At 44.0% G+C, this 25,922-nt stretch overlaps 1 protein-coding gene across 1 annotated transcript in view; it reads left to right on the top strand.

The window, feature by feature from the left end:
• The first annotated feature begins 537 nt into the window (after positions 1–537).
• Positions 538–25,922, top strand: part of EXOC5 (exocyst complex component 5) — a 49,704-nt gene continuing 24,319 nt past the window's right edge. The window contains exons 1-4 of the mRNA XM_077819570.1: positions 538–661; positions 18,763–18,857; positions 21,370–21,517; positions 23,415–23,609. Of these exons, the coding sequence (XP_077675696.1) occupies positions 635–661; positions 18,763–18,857; positions 21,370–21,517; positions 23,415–23,609 (465 nt within the window). The 5' untranslated portion in view covers positions 538–634. The remainder of the gene's footprint in view (positions 662–18,762; positions 18,858–21,369; positions 21,518–23,414; positions 23,610–25,922) is intronic.

Below are 25,922 nucleotides of genomic sequence, written 5' to 3' on the forward strand. Positions count from 1 at the left end.
GCCCCTCCTTCCTCAGCAACAGGCACCCCCACAAGCCACCCAGGGGAAAGCTCCTTGGCTGGAAAATACCCCCCCCAAAAGCAGAAGCTTCCCCCCCAATCTCTGTCCCCTCCCCACCCAGAGCAGGAACACCCTCTTCCTCTGCCCCCCAGTAAGAGCCTACGGACCCAAACCGGGAGCCCTTCCCCTGGCCTCTGCCAAGCCCCAGCCCCCCAAGTCAGAGCAGGCACCTGCCCAGCCCCCCAAAACAGAGCAGCCCCCGCCCCAAAGGGAGCAGGCCCCCTTCCCCTGGCCTCTGCCCAGCCGCAGACCCCCAAGCCAGAGCAGGCCCCGGGGCACCCCCGCCCCACTGCCGCTCTCTGCCCGGCGGAAGGACCGACTGAGGCGCCGCCCGGCGATGGCGGAGCGCGAATCTGGGGGCGGGACGTTCCCGCCCTTCCGGGCCGGGCGCTGCGCACCGCGCGGGCTGCGGCTCCTCTGCGCAGGCCAGGCCCGTTTCCGGCGGGCGGGGGCGGTGCCGCGGTGCGGGCCTGTCAGGGGCACAATGGGCGGCGGCGGCGGCGGCGGGGCGTGAGGGGCTCGGCGGGGCGGGGCGGAGCTCGGGGCTGCTGCTGCCACAGACACAAACACAGACATGGCCGCCACTGCCGAGCTCTTCGAGGTGGGTCGGGGCGGCCCTGGGTGAGGGGCGGGTCTGGGCGGGTGGAGGGGGGGTTCTCTGCGGCCTAGGGCTGGAGGGGCAGTGGGGCCGGGGAAGGAGGGTGTCCTCTGGGGCTGCAGGGGGAGTGGGGCTGGGGGTCTTCTGGGGCCGGGAAAGGGGGTCGGGCTGGGGGTCTTCTGGGGCAGGGAAAGGGGGTCCTCTGGGGCTGGGGGTCTTCTGGGGCAGGGAAAGGGGGTCGGTCTGGGGGTCCTCTGGGGCTGGGGGTCTTCTGGGGCGGGGAAAGGGGGTCGGGCTGGAGGTCCTCTGGGGCTGGGGGTCTTCTGGGGCCGGGAAAGGGGGTCGGGCTGGGGGTCCTCTGGGGCCGGGAAGGGGGGGTGGGGCCCTGGGGATGATGTGAGGCTCAACAGGTTGGCAGGCAGCGGTGGGGGAAGGTCACGCTGAGGTCCGTTTGGTGTCTGATCTGAGGTGAAGCAGAGGGCTCAGTGGGTGGGATTGCCTCTCCCACAGTTAGTGTTCCCTCCCCTGGGGCTCAGCCCCACGGGCGGCGGGCGCTAGAATAGATGGGTGCCGCAGCCCTCAGGAGAGGAGTGGTGGCAAAAGCCGAGACACCTCAGACCCTGGGGGCTGGTTTCCTTCTGTGCTGGTCCCTGGCGTAGCTGGTTGCTGGAGGAACGGAGATGTCCAGTGTTGTGAGCTCAGCCTAAACTCAGTTCTGTCTTGGCTGTCAAAAGTAAATTCTCCTGTCCCACTCTAAACAGCATGCAGCTTTCGACTTCATACACAGGTGATGGAATGGGAAACAACATAGAAATGAAAGCAGACCTTGAGAAAGGGTTGCTGTGCTGGGAGAAGAATAGATATAAAAGGATGGGGAAATGGATAGAAAGGAAAAATAGTGGTGGCTGTGTTGGGTTCGGTGCAGTGAGGGCCCCAACAAAGAAATTCCTGTTGTGTCTTCTTTTATACTTGGATTGTAAACTTTTTGGGGCCAGGCATTGTCTCTTTGCTATTTGTTTGTATAGCACTTAGTACTGGGGTCCAAGACTAGGGCTTCTAGGTGCTATAAATAATATAACTTTTTCATGGTGTGAGGACCGTTGTAGTAGCGATATTGTTCTTATGACCATCTCCATTTGCCATTGCATGGAGGCAAGTCAGCATCAAGTACCCAGCACTTGCTTCACACATCACCTGGAAATGTTCCGTGGACCAATTTGGGAACATTTGCATTAACCCTGGTCCTGGGAATAGTTATTCTGCTACTGTATTTGAGTCAGATACATTGTGAATCATATTTGTGATTGATCCATGTTATAACACTTTTTTCTGGCTTGTATCAAAAGAAAAAAGCAATGTTGAAACACTGTGTTATAACTACATTAAGGAGCCATATATTCGCACCCTTTAGTTTATAATTGTGTCTGGAAAAATACGTTTGCCCCTCAGCCTGAAGACAACATTAATTTAGTTAAAGTTAGGAATAATTAAAAAAGGGATAGCAAATAAGATGGAGAATATCTTATTGCCCTTATATAAATCCCTGGTACGCTCACATCTTGAATACTGCATACAGATGTGGTCTCCTCATCTCAAAAAAGATATACTGGCATTAGAAAAGGTTCAGAGAAGGGCAACTAAAATGATTAGGGGTTTGGAACGGGTCCCATATGAGGAAAGATTAGAGAGACTAGGATTTTTCAATTTGGAAAAGTGGAGACTAAGAGGGGATATGATAGAGGTATATAAAATAATGAGTGGTGTGGAGAAAGTGAATAAGGAAAAATATTTACTTGTTCCCATAATATAAGAACTAGGGGCCACCAAATGAAATTAATGGACAGCAGGTTTAAAACACATAAAAGGAAGTTCTTCTTCACACGGCGCACAGTCAACCTGTGGTACTCCTTGCCTGAGGGGGTTGTGAAGGCTAGGACTATAACAGAGTTTAAAAGAGAACTAGATAAATTCATGGAGGTTAAGTCCATTAATGGCTATTATCCAGGATGGGTAAGGAATGGTGTTCCTAGCCTCTGTCTGTCAGAGAGTGGAGATGGACGGCAGGAGAGAGATCACTTGATCATTGCCAATTAGGTCAGGGGTGGGCAAACTATGGCTTGCGGGCCACATCCGGCCCGCAGGACCATCTTGCCCGGTCCCTGAGGTCCAGGCTGGGGAGGCTCACCCTGTCCCGTCCCCCGCTGACCCTCTCCCCTGCAGCAAGGCTGCTGTGCGGGCAGCGTGGCTTGTGCCCACCCACCTCCCAGGCTTTCAAATAAGCCTGTCCTGTCACTCTGAGCAGCATGGTAAGGGGTTGGGGGAAGGGGGGTTGGATAAGGGGCAGGAGGCCCTGGGGGGCAGTCAGGGGACAGGGGGTGGTTGGATGGGGCGGAGTTTCAGGCGTGGGGGTGGTGGTGATCAGGAGTCAGGGAACACGGGGGGTTGGATAGGGAGTGGGGTCCTGGGGGTTTGGGGGGGGGACAAGGAGCAGGGGGGGGTTGTTAGGGGGGTGGGGTCCTGGGGGGGGCAGTCAGGGGACAGGGAGCAGGGGAGTTTGGATAGGCTTGGGAGTCTCAGGAGGCCTGTCAGGGGGTGGGGATAGGGGTCAGCGGACAGGGAGCACGGTGGGGTTGGATAGGGTGTGGGGTCCCGGGGGGTGGTTAGGGGTGGAGGTCCCGGGAGGGGGCGGTCAGGGTAGAAGGAGCAGGGTGGGTTGGATGGGTTGCGGGTTCTGATGGGGGCAGTCAGGGGGTGGGAAGTCGGAGTGGGCGGATGGGGATGGGGGCCAGGCTGTTTGGGGAGGCACAGCTTTCCCTACCTGGCTCTCCATACCGTTTCGCAACCCTGATGTGGCCCTCGGGCCAAAAAGTTTGCCCACCCCTGTGTTAGGTTCGCTCCCTCTGGGGCACCTGGCATTGGCCACTGTCGGCAGACAGGATACTAGGCTGGATGGACCTTTGGTCTGACCCAGTACGGCCGTTCTAATGTTAACATGGTTGCATTTTGCAGTGTAGCTGTTGGATATGCATAAAACACTAGGTCTTTTCTGCGTTACCAAATGGAATTTATTGTAACATGACAAAATATGGTTTGCAGTGGTGGTTTAGCTGCGTTGGTCCAAGGATATTAGAGAGCCAAGATGGGTGAGGTAATGTCTTTTATTGGACCAACTTCTATTGGTGAGAGAGACAAGCTTTCGAGCAACAAAGCACTCCTCTTCATGTGTAGGGAAGGTACTCAGAGTGTCACAGCTAAATACAAGGTGGAGCAGATTGTTTAGTATAAGCAGCTAACACATATTGTCAGAGACCATTCAAGGGGAAATGGCCTGTTAATACGCCTACAATCATAGGACAAAAAAGGGGTGGTTAGATTATTGTAATAAGCCATAAATCCAGCGTCTTTAATGGGTTCATGATTTTTAGTATCTTGCAAAGTTAAGCTCCCAGGCTCATCTTTTGAAGGTGTTGTGTAGGTTTTCTTTGAGGATGAGGACTGAGAGGTCAGCTATGGACTGATGGTTTTGTGAAAAGTGTTCACCCATGGGTGACTTATTTATCTTTTATCATTTTTCTGTGCGAGTTCATTTGAGAGTGTAGTTATTGTCTGGTTTCGTCCACATAGTTGTTACTGAGACATTTAGTGCACTGGATGAACTACTTCACATGTTGTGATAGGCATCTTGAAAGATATCTTGTGGGGGATATTGATCATCATAGCAATGGAGATATGTTTTCAGGTTTTGCATCTGTTCTGGCAGGGTCTGGTGCTGCTTTGAGTTGGTCCTGTGGGGAGGTTGCTTCTGATGATGAGCTTGGAGAGGCTGAGGGGTTGTTTGAAGGCCAGAAGAGTGGGTTGGAGAAAATTTCTTTCAAGATGTGGTTCCCACTGAGTATAGATTGTAACTGTTTAATGATACCCCATATGGGTTGCAGTGTGAGGTGTAGGTGACAACTAGGTGTGTGCAGTTGGAGTGGTTCTCTGTAGGTCATCTGTCCAGAAGATGAAAATATCATTGATGTATCTCAGGCATATCATTGCTTTTGTGGTATATTTGGCTACAAATTCTTCCTCAAAGTGGTCCATGAAGAGGGTGGCATATTGGGGAGCCATCCTAGTATCCATGGCTGTTCCCATGGTTTGGTCAAAGTGTCATTGAACGTAAAATTGTTATGGGTGAGGATGAAATGGATGAGTTTGGTGGTGTGTTTGGAGTGGTTATCTGAGTGTTGTCCATTGTCTTGTAGATATTTGAGGCAGGCAGCAATGCCGTCATTATGAGGGGGAATGGTGTGTAGGGAGGTGACATCCATGGTGCAAGGACGATGATTTGAGGGAAATTATGAATGTTGTGGAGTTTCTGGAGGAAGTCAGTTGTGTCTTGGAGGATCCTGGCCCTTTGTGGGGTGAGTAGTTTGAGGATGGTTTCTGAGTCCTGATCATCTGCCAATAAAAGTGCCATCACCAGATAAGATGGATCTGCCTAGGTTCCTTTGTTTGTGTATCTTGGGAAGCATGTGGAGGGTCCCTCAGGCGGCTTCATGGGAAATGAAGTTGTAGAGTTTCTCCTGGAGTTGTTTGTGGAAGGACTTGGTGATATCCTTAAGTTCCTGTGTAAATTGTGATATGGGGTGTTCTTTGACTTCTTTATAGTAGGTGGTGTCAGAGAGTTGTTGTTTTGTCTTGTTAACGTAATCTCATCATGGTTGAGAACTGACATGTCTCCCCTTTGTCTGCTGGTTTGATCACTGATGATTTCAGGGACTGTGTAGCTGTCCTCTCAGTGGTAGAGAGATTGTGGTGGATGTAAAGTTTACGGATTTCACAGTCAATTTTCCTAAAGCAATCAATGTAATGATAAAGTGTGTGATTTCATCACTGTGGGGTATCCAGTCAGATGATTCTTTTTTCTTATGACTGTTGGTGGAGATGTTAGTTGTGGGTTGTCTCTTTGTTGTGAAATAATTCGTTGAGGATGGGTCTGCAAAAGAATTCTTCTAATTCTCCATGTTAGTATGGTATCAGTTTCTATGGTGCGGCAGAAGTTCTGCTCCTTGGAGACTAAAGATAATTCAGCTCGGGTTAGGGATGGTCTTGATAAATGATGATGATGGGGTGTTGGGGTTCTGTGGGGTTGTGGAGTTGTTTTAGTTGGTTTTGCTTTTTGTTTTGGTGTTGGATGGCTGTCATCAGGTTTTCTGATAGGTGTTTTAGTTTTTTTGCATAATCCCCAGGTAGTTGTCCTGTTATTGTTCTTTTCCTTCCAGTGTATGGGAGTATGTGATCATTTCTTGTTTGAGGTCGTCTCTTCTGGAGTATGTAAGGTACAAGAGATGGTTCCTCAGTTTTTCTGAAGTCCTGCTGCAGAGCTGTTCAGTGTATTTGGAGTTGTATGTAGTGATCGGAGTGTTATTGATAATGTTTTGTTTCTTGCATTTGCCCAGGAAGTAGATGTTACTGTTAAGTTTTGCTTCCTTTTTCTTTTTGTTGTGGAATTTCCATTTCAGATGGCAAAATTTGGTATCTATCATGTACCAGAATTTGATATCTATATAGCAGCCATGTTGAAATTGTAGTGTGTAGATGAAGCCTTACCCTAGATACCAGGTTTGAAACATTGTTCCCTAATACAGTCTATTTTTCTGTCCACTTAAGCAAATAAGAAGTTGTAATAGCTTTTTAAATGACTATTAGTCAATAAGCTGCTTGTGGGAACCCTCCTACTAGTGTTTAAATTTGAAAAGTGATGCATCTTATTGTGGTAATTGGGTTGAACATAGATAGAAGAAGATGTGTTACTGCCACATTTGGGCAGACTATGTTTGAGAGCTATTTTCAACCTGATTATGTGCACTGGTGTGGACAGGGATTTAGTGAAAATTGATGAGCCGGAGGGGACGTGAAGGATCGATCTGTCTACTGAGCCAAAATAGAGTTCAGTCATGATTATGGCTGAGCTGGATTTTAACATGGTTTGATCCAGTTTGGTTCCATTTGCCCAGGCCAGACCAAACCACATTATTGCCCAATTCAACCACAGTTGTCGTTAAATCATTAAATGGTTGTTTTGGCCCTATAGATATGGTCCCATATATTGCTTTGGTGCTAGAGGGAGGTTCAAAGCTGCACAGAAAATGCCTGTTAGAGTTCATCTGATGATATCACTTTTATGGATTGGGTGCTTAGAAATGACATTTACAGTAAATGTTGTTGTTTTCTGCAACTGTGGAAAGGAAATATAAAATGCTTACTCAGCCATCAGATTGCTCTAGATACTTTTATTGCACAGCTGTTTGAGCTTTTATGTAATACTTTCCACTATTCTAATTCTTGCCAAAACAGAAGCAGCAACAGATAATTCAGTACTAATATTCTTTTTGTTGTTGATGATTAAAAGCTATGTTATTTTGTTTGTTTTTAAAGAGACAGAAAGATTGGACAGTGATGCTTTTTGAGCATAAGCTACAGCTCACTAAATTCTAAAATTACTATAACTGAAAGATTGGCGGGAAAACCTATTTTATAAGTTTACTTTATGTATTGATCAATACTTCGTATTTCCCGTGTGTGTGTGTGTGTGTAACTTTCACACAACAATGGGGAGAAGAAAATGTGAATGTAAAATTACCAAAGTTGGCCAGGAGGTAAAAGGACTTGTCTGCTACATTAATGTAGTTTTAACTTATATTAAAAATTTGATTAGATATCAAGTTGCTTTCCCTTGAAAATATTACTCCTAAGAACCAAAAAACACCCACACATACCATATTGAATGAGTTCAAATTCAGTACTGTTTGTGGGCTTGAGTCATATTATACATTATGTACTGATGTGCATTTTAGTCCCTGCAATATTCTCAAATGTAAAATGTACTGAAACCTCTCTCTCTCTCAATGAAATCTGAGCATTTACCTTGTATTCTTATGTGTCAGGTCACATGGAAAAAACTTTTATCTAAAACTGTTTGTCTGTGTGTTTAGATTGTAAGATCCATAGTATAGGAACTGCCTTGTGCAGTGCTGAGCACAGTCAAAGCTTAACAAACAGTTGAAGAATTTGACACACAAAATCACAAGAAGACATTTCTATTCACATTACTTTAGGCGTTTTTAAAATAGTTTTTGTAAAATAAAGTAAGTTTGCAAGCTAATGAATCTTCAGGGAAAAATTATTTGAAACACACTTACTTGAGGGGAAGGAGAAACCTGGGAAGGAGAAACCTAGAAAGCAGTAATGTTGAAAGATTGTAGAAGCAATAGAGGTTAGCACATTAGACAAACTGGCTTTTTTTTTTTTTTGGTAGCCGCCACATCTTACAATGTGATTTTTTTTTTTTTTTGGATGCATATGCAAAGATGTCACATCAAGAAAACAGGAGGTAATAGTTCTTCTCTGTGTGGCTGTGGTATGAATCACCTAGAAATATTGTACTCAGTTTGGAACACTACATCACTGAATGAGGTAGCTGCAACTGGACTGCAAGCTGTTTGGGAAAGGACTTCTTACCTATATTGGAGGTGCCTAGCACATCTTTACAGAAAAAGCTCAGGGAAGAGTCACAAAATGGCTAAGAAGCTGAAGAGATTGACTTATGAAGAAAAAATTAAAAGAACTATGAATAGTTTACCTAAATTATGAATAAAGATGGAAACATCTTCACAAATATTTGGATAATAAAGATCAGGGAAGGAGAGGAGTTAAATTTAGTATAATACATAGGATTTTAATTTAGAGCTAATGGGATGAATCTGAAAATGGGGAGACAGTCTGCATACCAGTAAAAACTTTGACACTGAGATGTACTAGTTTGTGGAGAAGTCTTTCTAGAGATGTGGTGAAATCCCAGTTACTTTTGGAATTTTATAACCAGACTTGACAAAGCACTCAGACTTACTTTAGGGAGCAAATCTATATTTGAAGGGAGATTGTCTTTTCTATTACTAACTTCTATGAAAAGAGTGAGCAGTTTAAAAATATGAAAGTTTAAATTACTTACTTTATTTTAAACTAAGGTAAAAGTGGGAGGGATCTTTGTGTTAGGGTAAGGAATGTGTGAGGGTAAAAAATAAAAGCATTTTGGGAAAAATCTTGTCTTCACTTATTTGATTGAAACCAAAGCCAAAATTCCAGTGTAGCTACTTAGGGCATGTCTACACTACAAACTTTTGCCTACACAAATTCTGTTGGCATAAAGCCACCACAGTTAGTATATCGCACGTGCATATGCATACTTGGCTCAAGTGTAATCACCAGGAGTGCTTGTGTCAATATACAGTGTGTAGGTATCCCACTGTGAAACTCACCACGACAAGTGCATGTCTTTTGTGAAGTTTTGGCAGTGCATGATGGGGTAGACATGGGTCACACAGGGTTAACTGGGCAGAAGGGGTCAGCTTCCCAGCATGCAACTTTCTGCATTCCATAATGTCATCTATATCCCATAATTTTTGTATTTTTTTTAAATCCCATGAACTCATGTGGCTCTCTTCGCTATGTGCCATTTTTGACAGAAGCATTGAGCCTGCACAGCTCCGCACTATAGTTGTGAGCATTGCAAGCACAGGGTGCATGATCCTCTAGTATTTGCAGAACCACAGGAAGTAGTCAATCAGCAGGGAACATGGTGATTTTGTGCAGGGAAGATTGCTGTGGGACAAAGCAAGAATCAATTCAAGGTTGTTGGTGGCATTCATGGAACATGATGGTGGAGCGCTGCTTCTGGACACGAGAAGCGAGCACTGACTGGTGGGATTGCATCATAAAGCAGGCTTGGGATGATGAACGATGGCTGCAGAACCTCCAGATGTGTGAGGCCACCTTTCTGGCTCTGTGTGCCAAGCTCACCCCAGGCCACCAGTGCAGGGACTCTAGAATGAGAGCTGCACTGACAGTGGAGAATCGTAGAATCATAGAAGTGTAGGGCTGAAAGGGACCTCAGTAGGTCATAAGTGAGTGGCGATAGCACTGTAGAAACCTGCAGTGCCAAATTGCTATCAGTAAGTGGGAAATCATTCTGGAGTTGGAAAATCTACTGTGGGGGCAGTTGTCATAGAATCATAGAATATCAGGGTTGGAAGGGACCCCTGAAGGTCATCTAGTCCAACCCCCTGCTCGAAGCAGGACCAATTCCCAGTTAAATCATCCCAGCCAGGGCTTTGTCAAGCCTGACCTTAAAAACCTCTAAGGAAGGAGATTCTACCACCTCCCTAGGTAACGCATTCCAGTGTTTCACCACCCTCTTAGTGAAAAAGTTTTTCCTAATATCCAATCTAAACCTCCCCCACTGCAACTTGAGACCATTACTCCTCGTTCTGTCATCTGCTACCATTGAGAACAGTCTAGAGCCATCCTCTTTGGAACCCCCTTTCAGGTAGTTGAAAGCAGCTATCAAATCCCCCCTCATTCTTCTCTTCTGCAGGCTAAACAATCCCAGCTCCCTCAGCCTCTCCTCATAAGTCATGTGTTCCAGACCCCTAATCATTTTTGTTGCCCTTCGCTGGACTCTCTCCAATTTATCCACATCCTTCTTGTAGTGTGGGGCCCAAAACTGGACACAGTACTCCAGATGAGGCCTCACCAATGTCGAATAGAGGAGAACGATCACGTCCCTCGATCTGTTCGCTATGCCCCTACTTATACATCCCAAAATGCCATTGGCCTTCTTGGCAACAAGGGCACACTGTTGACTCATATCCAGCTTCTCGTCCACTGTCACCCCTAGGTCCTTTTCCGCAGAACTGCTGCCTAGCCATTCGGTCCCTAGTCTGTAGCGGTGCATTGGATTCTTCCATCCTAAGTGCAGGACCCTGCACTCATCCTTATTGAACCTCATCAGATTTCTTTTGGCCCAATCCTCCAATTTGTCTATGTCCTTCTGTATCCTATCGCTCCCCTCCAGCGTATCTACCACTCCTCCCAGTTTAGTATCATCCGCAAATTGGCTGAGAGTGCAATCCACACCATCCTCCAGATCATTTTATGAAGATATTGAACAAAACCGGCCCCAGGACCGACCCTTGGGGCACTCCACTTGATACCGGCTGCCAACTAGACATGGAGCCATTGATCACTACCCGTTGAGCCCGACAATCTAGCCAGCTTTCTACCCACCTTATAGTGCATTCATCCAGACCATACTTCCTTAACTTGCTGACAAGAATACTGTGGGAGACGGTGTCAAAAGCTTTGCTAAAGTCAAGAAACAATACATCCACTGCTTTCCCTTCATCCACAGAACCAGTAATCTCATCATAAAAGGCGATTAGATTAATCAGGCATGACCTTCCCTTGGTGAATCCATGCTGGCTGTTCCTGATCACTTTCCTCTCATGCAAGTTCATCAGGATTGATTCTTTGAGGACCTGCTCCATGATTTTTCCAGGGACTGAGGTGAGGCTGACTGGCCTGTAGTTCCCAGGATCCTCCTCCTTCCCTTTTTTAAAGATTGGCACTACATTAGCCTTTTTCCAGTCATCCGGGACTTCCCCGGTTCGCCACGAGTTTTCAAAGATAATGGCCAATGGCTCTGCAATCACAGCCGCCAATTCCTTCAGCACTCTCGGATGCAACTCGTCCGGCCCCATGGACTTGTGCACGTCCAGCTTTTCTAAATAGTCCCTAACCACCTCTATCTCCACAGAGGGCTGGCCATCTCTTCCCCATTTTGTGATGCCCAGCGCAGCAGTCTGGGAGCTGACCTTGTTAGTGAAAACAGAGGCAAAAAAAGCATTGAGTACATTAGCTTTTTCCACATCCTCTGTCACTAGGTTGCCTCCCTCATTCAGTAAGGGGCCCACACTTTCCTTGGCTTTCTTCTTGTTGCCAGCATACCTGAAGAAACCCTTCTTGTGACTCTTAACATCTCTTGCTAGCTGCAGCTCCAGGTGCGATTTGGCCCTCCTGATATCATTCCTACATGCCCGAGCAATATTTTTATACTCTTCCCTGGTCATATGTCCAACCTTCCACTTCTTGTAAGCTTCTTTTTTATGTTTAAGATCCGCTAGGATTTCACCATTAAGCCAAGCTGGTCGCCTGCCATATTTACTATTCTTTCGACTCATTGGGATGGTTTGTCCCTGTAACCTCAACAGGGATTCCTTGAAATACAGCCAGCTCTCCTGGACTCCTTTCCCCTTCAAGTTAGTCCCCCAGGGGATCCTGGCCATCCGTTCCCTGAGGGAGTCGAAGTCTGCTTTCCTGAAGTCCAGGGTCTGTATCCTGCTGCTTACCTTTCTTCCCTGCGTCAGGACCCTGAACTCAACCAACTCATGGTCACTGCCTCCCAGATTCCCATCCACTTTTGCTTCCCCCACTAATTCTACCCGGTTTGTGAGCAGCAGGTCAAGAAAAGCGCCCCCCCTAGTTGGCTCCTCTAGCACTTGCGCCAGGAAATTGTCCCCTACGCTTTCCAAAAACTTCCTGGATTGTCTATGCACCGCTGTATTGCTCTCCCAGCAGATATCAGGAAAATTAAAGTCACCCATGAGAATCAGGGCATGCGATCTAGTAGCTTCCGTGAGCTGCCGGAAGAAAGGCTCATCTACCTCATACCTCATGCAAGTGTGCAGGGCCATGAATTGTCTCCTGCTGTGCAGGACTGTGATTCTTGGCATTGTGCTGCACATAATGGATGGCTTTGCAGCATTGGGGCTCCTGAACTGCAGTAGAGCAATAGATGGCACTCATATCCCTATTTTGGCACAAGATCAATTTGTCACAGAGTACAACAACAGAAAGGGCTACTTTTCTGCTATGGGGACACTGACATCAATGTTGACTGATCAGGGAAACTGCATGATACTCGCATCTTTAAGAATGCAGGACTGTTCAGAAAGCTACAGGCAGGGATTTTCTTTCCTGACTGGTGGATTACCATTAGCTATGATTGAAATGCCAGTAGTGATGTTTGGGGACCAGCCTACTCCTTGTTCCCCAGGCTCATGAAGCCATATACAGGCCAACTTGACAGTACCAAGGAAAGATTCAGCTACCAACTCAGTGGATGAAGAATGACAACTGAATGTGCTTTTGGTAGATTGAAGGTATGCTCGTGTCCTTAACTCACAAGATTGGATCTCAGTGAGAAAAACATCCCCATGGTTGTAGCTGTCTGCTGTGTACTGCATAATATTTGTGAAGCAAAGGGTGAAAATTTTTAGCCATGGCAGATGGTGGAGATGGAGCTGCTATTTGCTGAGCTTGAACAGCCAGACACAAGGGCTATTAAAAGAGTTCAACATGAAGTTATACAGCTCGGGCTTTGAACGAGCGCTTTAACAGTGAGCAACAGTAATGCACTGTGGTGTACTGTGCTGTTTTGGGGCCTGTTAGTAGCTGTTTGGTGCTTGGTGTATATCTATGAATATTACACTGTCAATGCACCTATTAATATTGTGGTGCTTGTTGTACATGCCTCCAGCTTCCATCCAGGACACACCACGTGATCCATTGTCTCCAGCCAAGCTCTACGATACAACTGCATTTGCTCCAACCCCTCAGACAGAGACAAACACCTACAAGATCTCTATCAAGCATTCTTAAAACTACAATACCCACCTGGTGAAGTGAAAAAACAGATTGAAAGAGACAGAAGAGTACCCAGAAGTCACCTACTACGGGACAGGCCCAACAAAGAAAATAACGGAACGCCACTAGCTGTCACCTTCAGCCCCCAACTAAAACCTCTCCAGCGCATCATCAAAGATTTACAACCTATCCTGAACAATGATCCCTCACTCTCACAGATCTTGGGAGACGGACCAGTCCTCGCTTACAGACAGCCCCCCAACCTCAAGCAAATACTCTCCAGCGACCACACACCACACAACAAAAACACCAACCCAGGAACCTATCCTTGCAACAAAGCCCGATGCCAACTCTGTCCACATATTTATTCAAGTGACACCATCATAGGACCTAATCACAGCCCACGCCATCAGGGGCTCGTTCACCTGCACATCTACCAATGTGATATATGCCATCATGTGCCGGCAATGCCCCTCTGCCATGTACATTGGCAAAACCGGACCGTCTCTACGCAAAAGAATAAATGGACACAAATCTGACATCAGGAATCATAACATTCAAAAACCGGTAGGAGAACACTTCAGCCACTCTGGCCACTCAATGAAAGATTTAAGGGTGGCAATTTTGCAACAGAAAAGCTTCAAAAACAGACTCCAACGAGAAACTGCTGAGCTTGAATTAATGTGCAGACTAGATACCATTAACTTGGGTTTGACTAGAGACTGGGAGTGGCTGGGTATTTACACATATTGAATCTATTTCCCTAAGTTAAGTATCCTCACACCTTCTTGTCAACTGTCTAAATGGGCCATCTTGATTATCACTACAAAAGTTTTTTTTCTCCTGCTGATAATAGCTTATCTTAACTAATTAGCCTCTCACAGTTTGTATGGCAACTTCCAACTTATCTGGATGTGTGTTTATATATCTTCTTATTATATGTTCCATTCTGTGCATCCAATGAAGTGGGCTGTAGCCCAAGAAAGCCTATGCTCTAATAAATTTGTTAGCCTCTAAGGTGCCACAAGTACTCCTGTTCTTTTTGTTGTACAATTATGTTTATTATGCTGTTTTTTGTCACTGATCCTATGAGTTGTCACACTGTACAGTAACAAGTAAGTTGGTGTTTTCAATACCACTAGGCATTCTGCAGCATACGTTGGGAACTAATAAAGATGAATTATTTTCCAAACAATAGGATTTTACTAACCAATACAGTGCAAAAAAAATTCTGTGCAAATTAAAATCAAATATGTTAAAAACTTAGGAACAGAGTTTAAGAAGGGGAAAGAATGTTCATATCCATTTTAGCTGCACATACAACAACCAGGGCGCTCTCACGTCAGTGTATGTGAAGCTGTGGTTGTCCTTAATGTCCCTTGGTGTGGAGTGGTAGGGGTAGGGATGCAGCCTCTGATGCCATGTGGAATGTTGAGGGGAGTGTAGGGAGGTGCTATAATGGAGTTCTCTGGGTACTGCAGGTGAAGGTGAGCCCATGATTGTTGAACCACAAGAGTTTGCAGTTGTGTTTGCTGCTGGAGAAGCCCCACTATGTCCTGGTGCATCTCCCTATCTTTTCCTACTGTGACTCCTGAACCTTTTTTACTGTCCTCTCTTTCCTTTTCCCTACAGTCTGCATTATTTACCCCAGGTCCTCTGCTCGCGGTGTGATGCAGCACTGGCTTGCAGAATCTCACTGAATCTGTCATCCCAAGTCCTCTTCTTTCTCCTTCTTATCTCTTCTCAGGCACTCTGTGGGTGTGGAGGCCGAACCCTCAAGACTGCTACGATAGCAGCTACAAATAAACACACCCATTGTCGGTTACCATCGTCAATGGAAAGCGAAAGTTAAGATTCAGAACTCCCTTCCCTTGTTGTGCTAAAGTTTTAAGCAAGTTTTATGCTCACTGACACTTCTGCTTCAGAACGCTTGTGCACGGTGCCACTTTATGGTTGCCAACTCTCCACTATTGGCCTGGAGTCTCCAGGAATTAAAGATTAATCTTTAAAGATTATGTTGTGATTAAATCTCCAGGAATATGTCCAACCAAAATTGGCAATCCTCTGCCACTCGCAGCACCAGCCATGGTGAGAATGGCCTTCCAGGAATGAGGAAAAGGGGAGGGATTGGTCAATTACATGAAATGACAAGTATAGGGCAACGGCACTGAATACTGGCCCCATTTTCCATAGGTGAGAGTGATTTTAGCTCATATCTCACTCCTGAGGGTGACAAAGACACAGCGCGCACAGCTGCTGCTGGTGACCTGAAGCTGCCTGGGCCTGTGTGCTGTTAGCCTGTGTACTGCAATGGTGCCTGCCGAAGTTATTGCCGACTAGTGGGGAAAGTGTCCTAGTGGAGAGGAAGAAAAAAGGCTGCCATCCCTTGAAACCTTCTGGAGAGGATAGCAGAGTACTTCCATGAAAGTTTCATTGAGATCTCTCGGGAGGATTTAAGGGACATACCCGTGTAAATAAACAAATTGCTCTACACGCCTTCACTCCCCCCGACTAACTCTACAGGGGAATGAAAAGCAGATAACTCTACTTCTTGTTTTACTGCTCCCTCTTCTAGTACAAATAAATTAATGAAAAGTCGATAGTTGTGTCATGTTAAGTTGGAGGCTCCATCAGTAAATCATTTTCATGGAAAATACATTTATACACTTCCCCCGCATTGGGCTCACCTGTGTGTGTGACTGCTGGGCGTGACTGGACTGTGGTTGAGTCTCAAACCGGTCTTGGCTCACATCATAGCTAGATCCCACGGTTGCATATCCCTCATCATCTTCCACCACCTTCTTGTCCTCACTGTTCAATTCAGGTGCCTGTGCCTCAGGCTCCTGGGAGGTTCAGTACCAATGTAGACACAAGAACAAATGGATATAAACTGGTCATCGGGAAGTTTAGACTTGAAATTAGGCGAAGGTTTCTAACCATCAGAGGAGCGAAGTTCTGGAACAGCCTTCCAAGGGAGGCAGTGGGGGCAAAAGACCTATCTGGCTTCAAGATTAAGCTCGATAAGTTTATGGAGGAGATGGTATGATGAGATAACATGATTTTGGCAATTAATTGATCTTTGACTATTTGTGGTAAATAGGCCCAATGGCCTGTGATGGGATGTTGGAGTGGAATCTGAGTTACTACAGAGAATTCTTTGCTGGGTGTCTGGCTGGTGAGTCTCGCCCACATGCTCGGGGTTCAGCTGATCCCCATATTTGGGGTTGGGAAGGAATTTTCCTCCAGGGCAGATTGGAAGAGGCCCTGGAGGTTTTTCGCCTTCCTCTGCAGTGTGGGGCACGGGTCACTTGCTGGAGGATTCTCTGCACCTTGAAGTCTTTAAACCATGATTTGAGGACTTCAATAGCTCAGACATAGGTGAGAGGTTTATTGCAGGAGTGGGTGGGTGAGATTCTGTGGCTTGTGTGGTGCAGGAGGTCAGACTAGATGATCATAAAGGTCCCTTCTGACCTTAAAGTCTGTGAGTCTATGAAGTATCAATGGTGGTCTGTGGGGTGGTGATGGGGTCTCTGCCAAGTATGGTATGCAGCTTTTTGTAAAAGTGGAGTTCTGCGGCTCAGCACCAGATCAGCTATTGGCTTCCAGTATGACTGCTGCAGTTCCTTCACGTTCACGCACAATTTGCTTATAGATGTCCACATTTCTACTGCTGGTCTGTAGCTGTGCCTGTAAAGCCTCTTCTCCCCACAGGCCCAGGAGATCCAATATCGTAGAATATCAGGGTTGGAAGGGATCTCAGGAGGTCATCTAGTCCAACCCCCTGCTCAAAGCAGGACCAATCCCCAACTAAATATCTCCTGTCTACTCCAAGCAAGCGCATCCAGATCCTGTAGCTGGCATGCTCAGCTAGTTATACACAATAATGGAGACTGCTAGGTGTGCTTGCCCAGCTGGACAGTCATTTCAAAGCATTTTAAAAATTTGTGGAGCTTTAAAACCATAGTGGTGGGGATTGACTGCTGGTCTCCATGAGCCTGAGCAGTGGAGTTCATTGTAAGCAGAGCGGTCAGTGTCGGGCACTGTGGAACAGTTGCTGGAGGACTGTTAGGATCGACAAAGGTAGTGCAGTGTTTGTGCTCACACTGCATCAACCTCTGTATATTGATCATGGCACAACGCTGGTTGGGGCGGTGATGTTACTGTTACTGCATTGCTGTAAGGGGACGCTTACATCAGTGGGAGACGCATTTAAGTGAAGACACGTGCACAACTTGGTCGCTGCAAGGTGGCTTATGTCAACTGAATTTTGTAATATAGACCACGCCTCGAACTTGAAAGGCGAAGGCTCCTAACTCACAGTATCACTTAAGTGCCATGTGGGAGGGGAGGCGCTTGTGTGTTCTGTCAGATGACACATTTCAACATGTAAAGTCTGTGTCAGTGTATTAAAATGTGTATTTAGAGCTTTTCTGTTTACTTCTGGATAGGTCACAGCATTACTCTGGTCAGAATTTTGGGAGTTGCTATTTAAAGTCTTGGACTAGTGCCAAAATAACTTAGCTAGTTTGAGCAACCAGAAATCATTTTAATGCGTCTGGTGAACTAATAGTTGGAAAGCAGACATTTCTATTTCAAGTATCAAACATTAAAGTTCTACTTTCCTTCTACTTTTGTTCTGACTCTATTTGAGTGACTATTTCAAGATATGTTAGTATCCGATGAAGTGAGCTGTAGCTCACGAAAGCTCATGCTCAAATAAATTGGTTAGTCTCTAAGGTGCCACAAGTACTCCTTTTCTTTTTTAGAACTAATACTATACATCATCTGAAAGCTTTCAAATGGGATAAGGGAAGATCCTGATCCTATGTATGTTACTGGGCCCATAAAGGGTTAATGTTGAACTCTTGGGATTCATGAGACTGTGGCTGCTAATATAGCACTGGGGTAGAAATGGTGAGTAATATACTGATTTAAAGGAGGGTGGGTGTCACTAAATTGTGTATTTTTCAATATTTTTTATTAGAGAATTGCAAGTTTTAGTTAGTGGGAACTGCATCTTAATCGAATGAATGGAGAAATAATCTGTCTTCCCTCCCATTCACTGTTGCGTAATGTCTCTGGCAGGTACAGCATTTGTTTTTATGGGAAAGTTATTTTAGTAAATTTGTATTTTAGCTGTCCAAGTATGTTGTCCTTTTTAAAAAACGATAATTGGCATTCTCTGCTTTTGTTGAAATTAATCACACTGTCCACTTTGCTCTTCTTTGTATCCTTCCCTTCCCTCTGGTCTTTTTGTCTCCTCTGGAAACAAGAAGAGCCAGCACCCTGTTAACAGTTAGCTCTTCGCAGACCACCAGCAATTGTTCTGTGGATCACCAGTAGCGCACAGACCATAGTTTGGCAATCTTTGAATTAGATGTTCAGTATACCATTCTTATATGGTTTGTAGATTTGTAGATTAAATATATAAACAAGAAAGGTGATGGTTACTGTCAACACTGTGTATGGCCTTTATTGCAACGGAATTTTTAACGATTTTCGTAATGATGTGAAAACTGCAACTTAGTAAATTACCCACTGTGGCACATTGTAAAGAGTCTTTATTCTGTGTCTAGGAGCCTTTTGTGGCAGATGAGTACATTGAACGCCTGGCATGGCGAACTCCTGGAGGAGGTTCCAGAGGTGGCGCAGAAGCTTTTGATCCCAAAAGGTAAATGAAAATGTATAATTTGTTTTAACAATCTTTAATTATTCAGATTGTTTTTTACATCTGTAACAGAGCTATGTGCAGTGTCGGCATGTATCCAAGAAGATCTCCAACAGGGAGAATTGCTAAAATATGTGACCACAAGCCAGATTTTTAATGAACTTTCAGAACAATTTTATTTAGGGAAAAAAATATAGCAGTAAGAAATGAGCAGGGAAATCCCTTTTTAAATAAAAGGGAATGGCTTCTACTTGGCCTCATGCTTTGACAGTGGTAATTTTTTTCCGGTCAAAAGGAGAGGTGGGTTGAGGAGTGTCCTTAGGCAACAAGGCCAGCCTTCTTTTTCATGTGTTAATAACTTTAATCACCAGGTAAAGTCAATTAAGTAAAAATTCTATGCAGCAATACCCTTGGGGGGGAGGGGAGTGAAAATATTCTGTACCACTTTGTTTCTTATACGATGGAGCATTGTTGTGTCTCAGCATCTTCCACAAAATATTCATATTCATTTGTTACCCTGGTTAGCATGGGGAAGACCATGTTGGCTTAAGCAATTTTGATTTTCTGATATGTTGAAAAGAATCCATGTTTCAATCAGTGCTGTTCATTATGACTTTACTCTCACCAGTGCTGTTCTTAAAGCCATCACTGACTAGAGTATGAGTATTTTGGGGGTGGGTGGGTGTCCCTTCTTCCTTTTTTAGTCACAATTTAGGAGTGCTCAGTAGGACTCAATTTAGGGTATACCTAAATTAACTTGGATTAAGTTAGAGCACAATAGCTATTCCTGAATAATTCCATGTGTGAATACCCACATTCTGGATTAAGTGTTCTACAGTAGATCAAGCTAAAGAGGAACAAGACACTCTTATTCCACAATAAGAATGTCTGCACATGGAATTAGATATCTCCACATGTGGACAAGCCGATTCTAGCCAGAGGTACATATGAAAGACCAAGATAGAGGCTTCATTAATAAGGTTCAGTGACAACCCCCTAGTGAGAAGCCCAGTCCTTTAGACATAAGAGAGGCCATACTGGGTCAGATTCAACATCCATCTAACCCAGTATCCTGTCTTCCGACAGTGACCAATGGCAGGTGCTTCAGAGGGAATGAACAGAACAGGTAATCATCCCATGTTGCCCATTTCCAGCTTCTGGCAAACAGAGGTGAGGGACACCGTCCCTGCCCATCCTGGCTAATAGGCACTGATAGACCTATCCTCCATGACAGCTGGAGCAGTTGGGATGGGGGTTTCTAGAATGGTCCTGTCCCTGGAATTAGACTTGAGAACTGAAGTCACCCATTGAAATGAATGGAAGAGGTTCACACTTCTGAGTCATTATTTTTAAACAGTAGTCATTGTGTCAGTGGTTTACGTTCAGGCCACATTTTAAAGATTACTTTCATAACCATAAGCTTAGATTTTCAAGAATAATAACGTGGCAGCATTACCATATTGCCCATGGTGGGTAAGTTTCATGAACTTCTGCACAATCTAACATTTAATAAGTTAAGATTTTTTTTTTTTTTTAGTCCTTACAGTTACAATGATGGCTTTTGAAATGTGAACAGTATATAAACTAATGCACTGTACTGCTTCTGCTCATAACTTTGCGAAGCTGCAGTTAAGTGAAAGCTGGTCAGTCTTAGCAGCAGTAAACACTGACATTCAGACCAGTGGGAGCAGTGGTGAAACTGACAAGAATCAGGTCAGTTTCATGCAGCTGCTTGATGGAAAAGCTATAAGCCTCAGAGGAGGTAGGCTCTGGAGCTACTCACTGGAAGGAGGCACAGGAAGGGTAGAATAGCAGAGCCACTCTTCCTTCAGTTCACAGTTGCCTGGAAACTCTTTGGGATGGAAGAAGTGAGCAGAGAGTGTGTGCTCCTTCTCCCTTCTAGTAGTTGGATCAGGTTGGAAGGGCTTCAAATTATTTGGACACTTACTCGCCAGAGGCTAATATGAAAAAGTGGATCCTCCAAACAGGGTCCAGGAACAGCATCCTGGAAGAAATGCCATCACCTTCTCCTCGGCTAATCCAGCATTTCCCCAGATGCAGAGTTCCCTGATCTTTCATTTGTCTTTTGTTATTAGGGTTAGTCCTGTGGCTGTTTTATTCCTTACATTTTTCACCTTGGTGAGAAGGCCTAGTGTTTGTCTACATTAGGAATTTTTGCACTGGTGCAAGAAAACCATTGTAAAAATCCCTAATGGAGACAAGTCCTTGGGCTAGTAAGTGCCTGGCAATTTTTTTCCAAGCTGCTGTATCTATATCTGTATAAAAATATGAAATGCACAGGTGTAAGAGCTATAAATGTAATTTAAAAAAAAGCCAGAAGCTTCAATTCTACAGAGATTGATACCTTAGGTTCAATCACTAGCCAAAGAAAGCTTCCCACTTCCTGCAGATGAGTGGGTTTCTTAGGCCTGTGGCTTTAATACGTTTTTACTGTAGTAAGATAAACCTTTTCATACTAAAATCTGCTTTATCAAATCATCATTTTTTAAATCAGATTATTAGAAGAATTTGTAAATCATATCCAAGAACTACAGGTAATGGATGAAAGGATTCAAAGAAAGGTGGAGAAGTTAGAACAGCATTGCCAGAAAGAAGCCAAGGAATTTGCCAAGAAAGTACAAGAGCTGCAGAAAAGCAACCAGGTAAGAACTAAGGTGTATAGTCAGTATTAAATTATAAAAGCTATTGAAAAATGTGTTATCCTATACAAAAATTCTCAATACTGTGGGACCATAATTTGCAATCAGATCTCTGTAAACAGTTCTCTTTAAAAAAAAAAAAAAAAAAAAAAAGTGTGTGTGTGTCTTAGTCTTATATGTAAAACAGGTCTTTACTTCAGGGATTTCTGGGCTCTTCAACCCCTGCGGGAGGTATTGGCAACTGCAGGGGTTCTCATGAAGGCCGTATGTTCAGTCACTGTGCGAGTAGCTTTAGCAAGACCAGCTCCTCTTCGTTCCTTGCTGGGAGCCTCTGCAACAAAACCAAGAGCTAGGAATTCCTCCCCATTCTCCTGGGAGTTGTTGGCAACTATCTACTGGGGTGAGGACTAAATGGGAGGAAAATAATCTTTTAAATGCAGTACTTAAACTGTAGTTGCTAATGGCTATGTACTAGAGTGAAACCCATTTATAGTGGAGTGAAGCTTTGTTGAGTAGCAAACCCTGCACTGCTTTCTAGAATGTATGAGGACTGGTATGTTTCGACAGTGAAGTGAGTGCAAGGGCCAGGTGCCAATATTCAGCCAGCCATGTCAAGTATTTGGAGCATAATTATGTAAGAATTAAAATAGTGATGAACAAGAGTCACCACTGCTATTGAGCTGCTCAGGAACATGCAGAACACAAGGTAGGGGTATCTTTCTGTCAATGTGTGCAACTCATTGCCATGGGATGTTGTGAAGGCTAAAAGCATAACTGGGTTAAAAAAAGAATTAGATAGCCATTAATGGACCTGTCAATGAACTTATTAGCCAAGATGTTCAGGGATGCAACCCTGAACCCACCATGCTCTGGGTGTCCCTAAACCTCTGACTGCGAGAAGGTGGTTTTGCCAGTCTTGTTCAGTTACTTCCCTTTGAATCATCTGGCACTGACCATTATCAGAAGATAGGATACTGGGTTATTATGGGCATTCTTATTTCTTCACAAATCCAAATTTTGGGTGCTAGTCTGGGATGTGAGTATCAGTCAACTAAGAATAAAATTATAAAATGTGAATCTTATTTGCAATATCTTATGCATAACTGAAAACGTTCATTTTCAAACCATATACATACGAAGTCTGTATGTATGTGTGTGGATTTGGCCCCATATCTTTTAGCATAGAGAAAGACAAAGTTTAGGGTACAATACACATTTGTAACTAAAGTCACATCTAGTTTTGGTACTTTACAAGTTATTTTTGGTATTTTACATAAATATCTCTGCTAAAAGATATGGGTCCAGGTCCTCAGCTGGTGAAAATCAACATAGCTTCACTGATTTCAGTAGAGCTACATCAGTTTACATCAGCTGAGCATTGGGCCACGACCTGTTTTATTAGTTTTAAAATACTAAAATTCCAGGTCGGATTATAGACTATTGCCTTTCATCTTCAGTGTTTGCTTATATCAGTGTTTCTCAACCTATTTGCCATTGTGGGCTGCATAGGCAGCTCATTGTGTTATGTGGGCTGAATCCACACGATATATATACTACCTGTATGGCTCTGAGGATGTCACATGGGCAACAGCTGTGTGCTGATTGGGCTGGAAACCAGCCATGGGTTGAGAACCACTGGGTTATATGGCTCTTCAGAAAAGTGTAAAGCAAGTAAGTGAACACTGGGCAACTAGAGGTACACTATAAATGAAGCATATATCTCTTTTCCCATCACAGGAGTTGTCTCTCCTGCTCTGAGAGCACTGAGCTTGTAATTTAGGTGTCCAGTTTGGTTTGCTTGTCATTCTGACTGATACTAGATAGAATCGATTGTTTACTTTTTTTAAGTACAGTAAGTGGAAAAATTGGGTATTTTATAGGCATGTCTGTGTTCTCCCAGGTTGCCTTCCAACATTTCCAAGAACTAGATGAGCACATCAGCTATGTAGCAACTAAGGTCTGTCACCTTGGTGACCAACTGGAGGGGGTAAACACGCCACGGCAACGGGCTGTGGAGGCTCAGAAACTGATGAAATACTTTAATGAGTTTCTGGATGGAGAGCTGAAGTCTGATGTTTTTACAAACTCTGAAAAGGTAAGAGCTGTCAGCGGGATAAAAGCAGTTCAAAGCAATAAGCAGTGCTGCCCTAATTACAAGCTGCTACCATGACTTACCATGGTCAAACTTCAAACCAGTGAGTGACTGACTTCTTAAAGTTTCATTGTTCTGAAATGTAAATTAACAACACTAGCCTGCAGATTGCTGATAAAGCATTTGTATTCAGTGATTCTTAATTTGGCAGTGTTGGCATTTTTCATTTTATGAAATTATAAGAGATTTGAAAAATGCTGAGAGGGCAGCTTTAGAATGCACACAGAAATCTCTTGCTTTTTTTCTTTGAACCCCTTCCTCACTTCAATTCTACCCAATAATCCATAAAGTTTTTGAACACAACTTCTGAGATTTTGTTGTGCTGGGCCAGTTTACTGGCTGTGGATACTTGTAATTGGAGTGTCCTTTTGGGCTACGTACAGCATATGGTGGTGTGTTCTCTCCCCTCACCAAGATTTGGGCGAATTAGGCATGAAAGCTGAGTTACTTCTTAAAAGAACTGAAAAGAAGAAAGTTTCTAGTTGTCCTTCCTTACAAAGATCACTGTGAAAGCATAAATCAGTATAAACTGACCAGTGGGACTGAAAGGAACAAACTGCAGAAGTGGAGCCCAGCTGCTGCAGGAAACAGGATACAGAGAGAACTCCATGCAGTATGTAAAATAAATGTTACATTTGAGATGTATCCCAAAGAATCATCACACTAACCCAAAGTACTGTGCATGGTGTGCATGGTGGATAGGAGTTGCTACATTTGGGATGGCAAAAATTAATTTTGCAGGCCTGGCAAAAATGTTAAAGATGGCTGGCTCTACTTGAAATACATCGTGTGGGAGAGATGTGAGTCATAGCTCAGTGTTAATAGTCATCCCCTTACTGCTTAGCTGAAAACATATCATAAGGAAATTAGAAACTAACCATTTCATATGTCCATACTCCGTAGCAGCCAGTTGCACAGTGTTGTTTGAATCATTGTGGGTATACAAAAAGAAAAGGAGTATTTGTGGCACCTTAGAGACTAACCAATTTATTTGAGCATGAGCTTTCGTGAGCTACAGCTCACTTCATCGGATGCATACCGAAAATGGTATGCATCCGATGAAGTGAGCTGTAGCTCACGAAAGCTCATGCTCAAATAAATTGGTTAGTCTCTAAGGTGCCACAAGTACTCCTTTTCTTTTTGCGAATACAGACTAACACGGCTGTTACTCTGAAACCTGTGGGTATACAGTAATTGGTGGTTGGTACTCAGCATTAATCAGTGAGATTGTGTGAAAAAGTGCTCCTGTCTTTCAAGAAAAATGAGAAGTGGTTTAAAGTTTAAATAAATAAATAAATAAAAAGCATCACAAGCAGGCAAAACCTTTTCCAGATCTGTATATAAAAGTTATTTGTCAAAATGTTGTAACTTTCTAAGCTAGACACAAATAAAACTTGCATACATTTTTTTAAAAAGGTGCTTACCATTCTCCCCCATATAAAATCCCATGTAGTAACATGGGATTTAAATAGAACAGCGCAGGTTAGAATAGTTACTTTTCAGCCTACTACAGTAAGTGTCATTGTTAAGTAGCTAGTATTTTCATGCTGTTTATAATTAGAAGTTCCGTAGCACTTTCCACTGGAAGATCCCAAAATATTTGAATAGATTTTTAAGGTGGAGAAAGGATTTGACGAACATGAATTAATTCTAACACCACCTGGTGAAGTAGGATCCACATCTTACAGATGTGGGTGTGAAGGAGAGAAATGAGGCAGAGGCCAAACTATTTGTTTTAGGCCACAAAGGAAGCCTGTGGCAGAGCTGGGAGTAAAAACTAGGTTTTCTAGGTACAAGTAATCCTATGTAGATACCATGTAAGTCTGGTGCTTGCATATTGATTGTGCTCTGTAACTTTAACATTACTTCCTAATTCAAATCATAAATAGAGATAATGATTATAGGAATAAGGGAGAACCTGCTTAGATATATGCTTTACCATCACCCTGTACCCACAACAATTTAAGTCCAATTCTGTGTGCGCTCTAAAAATAAAATATCAATAGTTTTGTCTGTTATATGATCTTAGAGGCCAAATGTCTTTGTACGTATCACTGCTAATGGCACCTCCTGGGTTGCCCTTGCATTATCCCCACATAAGTGCAGAGTTTACTCTAACATTTTTACCACAGTTAAAATAATTTCTTTCTTGGACACTTAATGATTGTGCTTTGGTGATTTCCCTGTAAATAAGTAAACCTTATTGCCTTATTGACCTCATGCTTCCAAATTCTTTCCTGAAGTTGGATTTTTTTC

This window comes from Eretmochelys imbricata, chromosome 6, assembly GCF_965152235.1.
Source record: "Eretmochelys imbricata isolate rEreImb1 chromosome 6, rEreImb1.hap1, whole genome shotgun sequence".
Classification (NCBI taxonomy): Eukaryota; Metazoa; Chordata; order Testudines; family Cheloniidae; genus Eretmochelys; species Eretmochelys imbricata.